We start from the raw sequence: 10,556 nt of genomic DNA, 5'->3' as shown, positions 1-10,556 counted from the left end.
GAGAGAGAGAGAGAGAGAGAGAGAGAGAGAGAGAGAGAGAGAGAGAGAGAGAGAGAGAGAGGAGAAAGGGGGGCACGGAAAAAGGAGGTGGTGGAGAAGGAGGGGGAGGAGGAAGAAACGAAAAGGAGCGAGGAGAGGAGGAGAAAGAGGAGGAGGAGGAGGAGGAGGAGGAGGAGGAGGAGGAGGAGGAGGAGGAGGAGGAGGAGAAAGGCGAAGAAAAAGAGCCGGAGCCGGGAGCCCGGAGCGGGCGGGGGACCCGGAGAAAGGGCGTTCCTGGCGGCGTCTCCCCTCCTCTTTCTCAGGTCCCTCGCCGGGCTCCGGCGCGGCTCCCTGCGGGCGGGCGAAGCTGGGAGCAGGGTGGGATTAGACGGAGCAGCCCCGCCGCCGCCAGCCGAGCCGAGCTTGGAGAGGAAGGCCGGGGTGGGGTGGGGGGGTCCACGGGGTTCCCCTCCGTCAGCCGCTCCGGGCGCCCCTCGCCTGGATCTCCGCCCTCCATCTCCCCCGACGTCGGGCCGGGAGGAGCCGGCAGCATCGGGAGCCTCCCGCCTCGGGCGCCCCGCGATCGCTCGGCGCCCCGCGACTGCAGCCCTCCACCGCCCCCCCCCGGGCCTCCGGCCGGCCCCGGCGGGGCGCCCTCCCCTCCCCCTCCGGCGCGCAGGGGCCCCGGCCCGCTTCCGCCCTCCGGGGGCTCCGCAGCCATGGGCTCGGGGCGCGTGTCCGGGCTCTGCCTGCTCGTCCTGCTGGTTCACGCCCGCGCCGCCCAGCACGGCAAAGCAGCGCAAGGTAAGCCTGGAAAAGAGGGGCGCAGGGCGGGTGAGGGGCGCGGGCCGGGGCGCGATCTCCCCCCCCCCACAGGGGCAGGGCAGGTGCCGGGCAGCGGGCTGCGGCGCTCTCCGAGTGCCCGACACCGGCGAAAAGCCACGGATAGCTGGGGCCGGGTGTGTGTGTGTGCGTGGAAAGTTCTGGGGGGCGGTGGGCACCTCCCAATTCTGCCAGACTTCACTGCCGCCCCCCCTCCACACCCCCACCCCAGCATCTTCGACGAGACTTCTCGTCCTCCCGAGGCAGAATCTCCTCTTCTCCCACACCGTGCCAGAAACTTTAGTCTGTGGCCTGGGGAAGGAGAACTTTTCAGTCTTCGCCCGTACCTCCCTCCCCTCCCTCCTCCCCGCCCCGCCTGCACAGTCAGAGGATTTGAAGTTGCTATCTTATCAGTGGGGGGAAAAATGTTCAAGAAAAATAGGATCTTTGGTGGAAAATCCAGCTCTGTCTCAGTAGGGATGGTAGGGGGTTGAAGAGGAGAATTCTTGTGACTGGCTTGTGGCAAGAATGTCCTGTTTCTGCCCCCCCCCTTTTTTTTTGGAGGGAGAGGGAAACCTCTTTCGTCCAGCATGGCTTTCGTTTCTTATCATAATATTTATTTATTAAGGCCTCGGGGTTTCCAATTCCATTTAAATCCAGGTCAGAGTGGTATTAAAATAACAAAGTAAAATTCCAGGCTGGGGAGCTCTGACAGATCCCTCTAGGAATTAGCGAGACTTCGAGGCCCTCCTCCTACTTCAGTCCCGGACCCAGCCCAAAGCCCATGGCTTGTCCAGTCGCAGGGCTGTGCTGGCAGAATCCGTGCTGGCATCCTTGAGTTCTCTGGGGACAGATAACCCTCTCCCCATTGTGTCCTCACCCAGAAGAGATTTATATGGACAGAAAGAAAACTGCTCCTGGCAAGCTTTTTGCCTATTGTCCCTGGGGCTCCTGAAGCTAAGCTAGCCGGGGTGAGGCGGTGGCTGGGCCAGAAAGAAAGTTGAACTTGGGAGTTGGGAAAGCCTGACTAGTCTGGCAGTCAGGTCTTGGTGTCCCCTCTCTCCTAAAACACTGGCTCTTCAACTAACCCTTCTTACCCCTCCTCTAACCTGCCGGGTAACAGAACCAAACATGGGGGACCCTCAGCTGTCAAAGACCAGACCCCAGCCTCATCCTCTCTCTACCTCAGACAGCCTCTGCTCCAGGTCTGGTTCCAGACAGTTCACCCTCCCTCCCCTCCCCCCCACCCCCACCCCACCCCCACCCTGGGAGCAGCCCCTCTCCTCACTGTGGATTTGCTTGTGTTTTCATAAACAAAGCTGGCTTTTGTAGTGCCTGCTGACTTGCTCATAACATGGAATTAGCTGGGGAGTTCAGTCTGAAGGAAGGAACAGATTTCATGCAGTAATCTAGAGACAAGATAAGGGCCTCTTTCAAGTTGGAGCCAGTGTCTGTAGTGGTCTAGAGAGACCGGGAGTAGGAGCGAGTGGCTGGGGGCTAAAGGAGAAGCAGTGTATCAAAGGGGCCCTAAGGGCAGATGGAGACCCCCTAAAAGGGAAGGTATCATCAAGCAAAGCTCTCGAGCTGAAGATCAGCCCATATTCCAGGAATAAAAGAAGTCAGACTCTCTTCAGGTTACTCCAGGACACCCTCTTTCGCTGGACACCTTACTGGGTGCTGGGTGGGGCGTAGCTGCTGGATGGGGGCTGTCCCCAAGGAACTTACCCACACCTGTTCTGACTGGGCTTGCAAGAACCTACCTGCTTGCTTACTGCCTGCCTTCTTTGCTTTTCTTCTTTACTTTTTTCTTTTTTCCTTACCTTCCTCCCTTCCTCCCTCTCTCTCTTCCTTCTTTCCTTCCCTTTTTTTTTCTTTCTTCTTCCTCCCTCCTGCTGCTTTCCTTTCCCTTTCTTTCTCCCTTCCCCTTCCTTCCCTCTATTCCTTCCCTCCCTCCTTTCCTATTTTCCCTTCCTTCCTGTTCCTGAGTCTAGCTTGGCACAGAGTGGAACCTCTCATTGACCCTGCCATTCAGGAAATCTATAAACTCCCATTTACCAGAGGTTGCTTAACTAATCCACACGCTTGCTGAATTAGAGAGAGAGGTCTTTGGCCCCAAGCTTGCAAGCAGATGCTGTAGGACGGATGGGCAGCCCTGCCAACTTACAGCGTGCTGTGGGCTTCGAGGACACCTCTCTTGCCCTTCAATATATCTTCCAGGTATCATCAGTGCCAGGAGGTGTGCTAAAGGCCACATGCTTTTTAACCATGCTCTAGAAGTCTTTAACATAAAAATACCTTGGAAGAGAGTTACTCTAGCTCTGGGGAAGTCTATGTTGCTGGCCTTTTTTTTTTTTTTTAAACTAGAAAAGCCAAAGTCATGTGGAATGGGATAGTGGGTAGGGACAAGGATGTGAGCTGTAGGTGTAAGGGAATGTGTGTGTGTGTGTGTGTGTGTGTGTGTGTGTGTGTGTGTGTGTGTGTGTGTATGAACATAGCTGGGTGGCTGCGTCTGCTGTAACTTAGTCATTACTGACATGAATGCTGAGTGTGTACGAGTGGGTGTGTCAGCTAGTGGGACTGGACGGGGAGTGAGTGAGCTTGAGGGTACATGGTTTTGAGTGTTTTTCAAGTGCCTGTCTGGTGTATCTTAAAGTAGACAGACAGGATAACCAAGATAATTGTTAACTTAAAAGCATTAATTTGCTTTGCTTTTTTTTTTTTTAAGGTGGGGGCAGCCGTGGTTCAGGAGAGCTAATCCTGGCTGGGGGCTCAGGTTACAGCTGAATGAAAAAGGCTCCCAGCCTCCAGGGAAACTCTGCCTCCGGGCAGACGCTGCGGGAGCCAGCTTGGCCCCTTTTCGTTTTACCTGGTTGTTTTCTCTCCTCATTAGGGATAGAGTTGTGCTCAAGTCATATATTTACTGGTTCCAAGTAACACCATTCCTGGGGCTGAGAGTGTTCATCTGGCGGCAAACAGTGTCTCTCTGTCTCAGCGCGTCTCTCCGGGTCTCTGTCTGGGTGTATGTGTCTCTCTCTCCCCCACCCCTCTTCCTCTTTAATGTGGCTGTTTCCTCTCCTCCCTGCTTCCCTGGGCTCCTGTGGCCAGCTCTTACAGTGAGGGGACTGTTCCTCCTAGCCCCTCCCTCCAAAATATGAAATGAAAACCATAACCGTGGCAGCCGGTGAGGGGTGGCTCCGTGGGTAGCCGGCTATGGCCTGTATCCCATCCGGGCCATACAGGAGAGAGAGAGGGGCGGGGGGGGGGGGGAGAGGAGGCGAGGGAGAGGGAGAGGGGAGGGGAGGGGGGAGGAGATATACCCCACTCTTGGATTCTGATCTTTAATTAGCACACACACACACCCCAAGCCCCATCCCTACTTTCTTTTTTTTTCCAGAAGGGTAGATGGAGGAGGGGACTACTCAGAAATTCCTCAGGAATCCTTTTGACCTCTTCTTCTCTGGGTGACTGGCTCAGGTGGTCGGGGAAAGGAAGCCTGGGGCCCTGAGCGCAGAAACTTTTCCACCCTCACCTCTCACCCTTAAGTGTGTGCAGGGTGGGGTGAGAGGGAGGGGTCTGGAAGACCCTGGGGCCACACTGGCTGCAGGTAGAGCTAGGAGAAAGTTATCAGCAAGCTGCAGACTTGTTTTCTAGAACCTTTTGGAATCCGAGAGCATGAGAACCGGTTTGAGTCATGAGCAGCCAGGACCTGTTGTAAAAGGAGCTGGTCCTGGTGTGAATTTGGGAATGTGAGGTGTGCGTGTGCATGACTCAGTGTGTGTGTGTGTATGTGTGTGTGTGTGTGGTGTGTGTGTGTGTGTGTGTGTGTGTGTGTGTGTGTGTGTGTGTGTGTGTGTGTGTGTGTGTGTACGCCTGTGCTTGCGCGGTGCTCCGGTGAGAGGAAAAAGGAAGTCGGGTAATATGCGTTTTGTTTTCATTGGAGGAGTAAAGTAGAGAAGTGGAATGGCTTGGTCCAGCGCCTTAAGTTGAGGACGGGGGATGGGAATGGATGGCTTTGACCCTCTAGAAAAGATGGAGGTGGAGGATCTGCTGCCTGATCCCACCCCAGTCCCCGCTCCCAGCTCCTGTGTCCCGATGTGGGCCTCCTTGGCCATCCCATGCCTCCAGCACATGACCACCACTTACAAGAAAGAGTCCCTGTCAGGGCTGGAAACTGCAGAGCTGCTGGGAGGCTGGCACTGCCTGCAAGAGGCCCAGACCTGGGGACAGCTTCTGCAGGAGTCTGGGAGCAGGAAGCCTGCTGGCCTTGGGGAGAAGGGGAAAAAGTCAGTCAGGGGTTCCTGGGAGGCATGGCTAGCTATTCCCCTGAGCTAAGAGGGGACATGATTCCTTCTCTGTCTGTAGACTAGCCACACGCCTCCTCCCAGGCCCACACCCTGCCTGACTCTGGTGGTGCTGGGGACCCTGATGCCAGGGGCTTGGACAAATATAGAATCTGAGCATTGGGGCCTCCGAGGAAATTCTCTTCTTCACTTGCAAAACCAGTAGGGCCCCCTTCCTGCTGGAGAGCTCCAGTCCTGTAGCCAGGCCATGCTGGTTACTCAACCAAATGCCAGGCCCTCTCCGCCTGACCCTGCTCCACTTCTTCCTGCTTGGGTTTATGGCACTTGGTTACTTTTCTTCCCAGGGGCCCAAGTACCTGATAGTTCTGTGTCCTTGCGTGGGCATTTGCCCCTGGAAAGAGCCACAGGAGAACCTGCGGTGCTTGTCTTTGTCAATGTCCACCCAACCAATTGGGAGGTTAAGCTGAACTGCCCCATGGCCTGGGGCTCTGTGAATCTGTTCCACCTCACCCTCTTCCCTTTTCCATCAGGGCTCTGCTTTGGGGTAGAAATTGGATGGTATGGTTTACTCGCTGCACAGACAGCATGATGACACCCTAAATAGGGCACTGGGGCCCTTGGCTCACCTATGGTTTTTCCCTGTGGCTGGAAACCATAGCCCTAGAGAGCTCTGGGGTTTGGATTTCAAGCCCTGTGCCAGGAGCTGGCCAGGACTGGCCACTGACAGCGATGAGCTGATGGAGGGACCTGGGCCAGCGCTGCTGGGCTGAAGAGTGATGCAGGATGAAGACACAGACTTAAGGAATGCCTGGCTAAGGGTGGAGTGTGAGGGTATGTGGGCACTGGCAGGGGGAGGAGGGGCTCGAAGGAGGGGCACTTAAAGGGTTGAGCCTGGGGAGCAGGTTTACAGAGAGTACGTCTTTACAAGTTTCTAATTATATTTATTTGGAGCTTTCCTCTGGCGGTTTGAAGCTGTTAACAGCAGGAACCAGTGTCCCTTGTGTTTGTTTTTGTTTCTAACCAGCTGCTCTGCCCCAGTGTAGTGAATCCAAGGGCAGGCGACACCTGCGCACTACCGCCCCACCCACCCCTTCCCTCTTACAACCATGCGTGTCTTGACTCCCTGCCTGGTCCTGCGCCCCGCTTCTGCTTCCCTCTTCTGATGTCCAAATGTTCTGCCTCTGTCTGTTCTAGAAGATAGGTAGTGTAGTTGGAAAACCTGGGTTCTGGCTTCATGCTGGCCATTTGTTCTTTCCTGAGATACCCTCACTCAGCTTCAGTTTTCTCATCTGTCTAATAAGAGATGCTTCCCCTCTCCCCCATGAGGATTGAAGCACCTGAGACTCATTGTCCCCAGCATTCCATCACATAGATCCCATAAGTATGGCCTTTGAGTTTCCTGGGATTGCCCTTCACAGGGAGCAGTTCGTGGGATCGGGGGAGAGTGGAGAAGCTTCATCTCTGAGGGAACAAACATAGGGAGAAAGGATGCCGGACATACAGCTCCCATCCACTCACCCATCCATCTGCTTCGCAGATACTTCCAAAGTGACTTTGATGGATTATTTGTCTTGTTCACGACAGTGCTTGGCATGTTCTAGGTGTTCAGTAGTGTTTGTTTGAATGGCTGGATGCATGTGCAAAACTCCATTCCCTTCAGAAATTCAGAAGCTGTAGCCCTGAGGAGTGTACAGCATTGAGTTCAGCATGAAGCAAGCATCCAGTAGGATCCTGAGGAGACTAATGGAGAGGACCAACAGCCTAACCCGTTTGCAGAGCCCTTACTGTATGCCCGGGCGCCCTGAGGAGCTGAGCACCTGGGTGTGAGCTCTCAATGCTCATGGCAGCCCCCCAGGGAGAATGCTGTGATTCATATTCCAGGAGAGCACACAAGCGCGAGTCTAGACCAGGACCACACAGACTTGGGCAGGCCTGCTGTTTGAACTGCTACTATGTCACTGCAGGACTTTTAAACCATGCTGTCAGGTGGCTAGCTCCCGATTTCTTCCCCATTGGTGCAGGTAAATCATCCACATTCCCGGAGCTGGGGAAGGAAGATAGACAGCAGCTCTGGCCTCCCCTTGAAGGTCCCCTTGTGGTGAGGCTGAGGGGGCCCAGAGACATTTTCAGACCTTCCCAGGCATTCCAGTGTTCAGCCAGAGTTGAGACCACCAGTCTAAGCCAATCCATAGCTAGCAGTGCTGACTGCTTTGCCGGGTTGTGCGCTAGGAGAACGGGCTGAGTGCTCCGCCGAGGCTGCCCAGCCCTCCGCCGAGGCTGCTGGGCGCGTGCGTGCTGTGGGGATCTGTGAGGACAAATTCTGGCTTGGCGATGGTGAGAGGGAGCGCTTGGAAGAATGAGCTGGCAACGGGGAGAGATGTTGGGGATAATTTAGGGTCTTGTTTCACAGTTCTCTGCCTTAGGCCTGTTTTGTTTCAAAAGCTTTCAACCAAACAGTTGAAAGGTCCCTCCTCGACTCTCGTGCCCAGCCAAGTGAGGAAAGCGGAGCCCATTACACGAGAGAGCTTCAAAGGATTCGCAGAGCAACTCAGCAGGAGTTGCAAATAAGTGGAAGCAACTGAGTTGGCCAGGATCAGGAACTTGCCAGAAATGGTTCACTGGGAAAGCTTTAGGGAAGATAAATGTGTATGTGAGGGAGGGGGTGTTTCTCTTGCCAGTACTGGGGCTTGAACTCAGGGCCTAGGCACTGTCCTTTAGTTTTTCACTCAAGGCTGCTGCTCTACCACTTGAAATATAGCTCTCCTTCAGCTTTTTTTTTTTTTTTTGGCGGGGGGGGGGGGGGTGTCCGGTCGTGGGGCCTGAACTCTGGGCCTGGGTGCTGTCCCTCAGCTCTTCAGCTCAAGGCTAGCGCTCTACCACTTGAGCCACAGCACCACTTCTGGCTTTTTTCTTTTTGCTTATGTGGTGCTGAGGAATCGAACCCAAGGCCTCAGGCATGCAAGGCAAGCGCTCTACCACTGAGCCACCTTCCCAGCTCTCTCCTTCAGCTTTTTGATGGTTCATTAAGAATAAGAGTCTCATGGACTTTTCCTACCTGGGCTGGCCTTGAATCACAATCCTCAGATCTCAGCCTCCTGAGTAGCTAGGATTTCAGGCATGAGCCACCAGCACCTGGCTGGGAAGACAGTTTTGAGCCAGATTTGGAGAGTGGCTGGAAGGAGAGGAGTATGTGAGTCCAGTGTGAGTGTGAAGAACACATGTGTGTGTGTGCACGTGTGTGTACACACGTGTGAGGAGAAGAATGGTGAGGTGTTCCAGAGAGAATGGGATTAGGGTGGGGGGAGAAAATCTTCCTAAGCACTCAGCTGGAGAGGGCTAAGTCTGCGGGCAGAGTGATGAGGGAGACAGGTAGGACATCAGGGAAGACTGCAAAAGCCCTGGGCTGAAGGGTCTGAGGTCTCCACCTTTGCTGGGTGCTGCTTCACGGGCCCCTGTAGTACAGGGAGCGTTGACTGGGAGGAAGAGGGAAGAACTGGGAGCCCAGGGAACCTTGATGCAGGCCCTAGTGAAGCATCCGCAGATTCGAGGGGCTTCTGTGTAAATCTCAATGCCTCTGGGCCTTGCCAGGGCTACCCTCTACTTAGAAGTAGAGCAGTGCTGTCCACCGATTGTCCTGTCCACCAACATAGCTACTGGCCACATGTGTCTATGGAGCATTAGGCCTATGGCTGGTTGTGAACTGAGGAGCTGTGTTTTAAGTTAAAATTTAAATAGTTACCTGTGGCTGGTGGCTGGTGGCTGGTGTCTGGTGCCTGGTGCGGTGGATGGGCCCGTGCTCCAGCTTCATCGTCAGAGCTGGCCGTTTCATAGTACCCATCCCAGGCTTTCTGGGTCTGGGACCTGCTGTCTACCTCTTGTCTCCTTTATTAGGCAATTGACACAAATTAATCTCATCAGCTGCTCACACCTCCTATGGAGAGGTTCCGTCATCCTCATTTTAAAGGAGAGGAGCTGGGCATGGAGGTACAAGAGTGTAATCGAGCTACTAAAGAGACACAGGAGGAGGATCAAAGCCTGAGACCAGCCCTAGGCAGAAGCATAAAATCCTGCCTGAGAAGTAGGGGCGTGGCTCGTTCTGGAGCACCTGCCTAGCCAACACGAGGCCTGAGATCCAAAACGTAAATAAAAATTAAAAATGAAGGGAAGGAGATTAAAAGAGAAGAAAGGCTTCCCTAGAGAGTGGTAAAGCTGGAGTTTTAGCTGGGAATGAGTTTTTAATCAGTGCAATTTCATATTAAAGAATAGCCGGTTTAAGCCAGGCGCCGCTGGCTCATACCTGCAATCCTAGCTACTCAGCAGGCTGAGATCTGAGGATCACTGTTCAAAGCCAGCCCGGGCAGGAAACTCTATGAGACTCTTATCTCCAATAAACTACTCAGAAAAAGCTGGAAGTGGTGCTCTGGCTCAAGTGGTAGAGTGCTAGCCTTGCATATAGAGAGGCAAAGGGATAAAGCCCAGGCCTCAGTTCAAGTCCCAGGATTGGGGGGGGAAAAAAATCAAATATCTACCCAGGCAAGCCCCAGTGTTCAAGTTCCAGTACCATCACATACACACACCCACACCCATGTAAATATGTACATACACATATGCATACACAGTTATGTATGTGTGTATATATATGTATTTAGTACCTTAAGGATCTGGATTTATTCAGTCTAGCATAAGGCCTGGGAATCTACATTTTAAGAAAGCCCCACCAATTTTACAGCCCACACACCTCAGTTGGAAGTCAGAGTGGCTTGGTGTCTAAGCCTATGTCTGTTACAGGCAGGATGCTACTTACACAGTCCTTGATTTCCTCATCCACTTGTAGAAACAGATCTTCCTCACACCTTCCCAGTCACGCAGGTTCTGAACCCTGGTTACACAGCAGTGTTACCCGGAAGCTGCAGGGAAAAAAAATACTGAATGCAAGGCCAAGCTCCAGCCCAGACTGGCTGGCCAGAATGTGGGGACTCCGGCATCCCTGGGGGAAGCAGTCTCTCATGTGCAGCCAGGGTTGGGGATGCCCTCACCTTATCTCTGAGGCCCAGGGCAGACTTCACATCTTGTCCACACCTGTTAACTTATCTCTCCTTTTGGCTGGGCGGAGTCACCTGGAGTCACCCCCAATAATGTCTTTCACAAACTCCGTTTCAAATGAGCAAAACATTCTTCCTTATTCACTTCAGCTTCACAGGAACCATACTTTTGCCCTAGAGTTCAGAATCTTTGGCTCAGATGCTTTCCTAGGACCTTTTTTTTTTTTTTTTTTTTTTTTTTTTTTGTCGGTCGTGGGGCTTGAACTCTGGGCCTGGGCGCTGTCCCTCAGCTCTTCAGCTCAAGGCGAGCACTCTACCACTTGAGCTACAGCGCCACTTCCGGTTTTCTGGTGGTTTATTGGAGATAGGAGTCTCATGGTCTTTCTTGCCCGGGCTGGCTTTGAACCGCGAT

The 10,556-nt window shown here is 53.8% G+C and overlaps 1 protein-coding gene across 1 annotated transcript in view; it reads left to right on the top strand.

Moving 5' to 3' along the window:
* Window positions 1-698: 698 nt before the first annotated feature.
* The window catches only part of Scube3 (signal peptide, CUB domain and EGF like domain containing 3), a 37,685-nt gene continuing 27,827 nt past the window's right edge, over window positions 699-10,556 (top strand). The window contains exon 1 of the mRNA XM_070023922.1: window positions 699-783. Within this exon, the coding sequence (XP_069880023.1) occupies window positions 699-783 (85 nt within the window). The remainder of the gene's footprint in view (window positions 784-10,556) is intronic.

This window comes from Dipodomys merriami, unplaced genomic scaffold (genome assembly GCF_024711535.1).
Source record: "Dipodomys merriami isolate MVZ:Mamm:240054 unplaced genomic scaffold, mDipMer1.0.p SCAF_16, whole genome shotgun sequence".
Taxonomy (NCBI): domain Eukaryota; kingdom Metazoa; phylum Chordata; class Mammalia; order Rodentia; family Heteromyidae; genus Dipodomys; species Dipodomys merriami.
The sequence above is the reverse complement of the archived record's forward strand: the minus strand, read 5'-3'. Positions and strand labels throughout refer to the sequence as shown.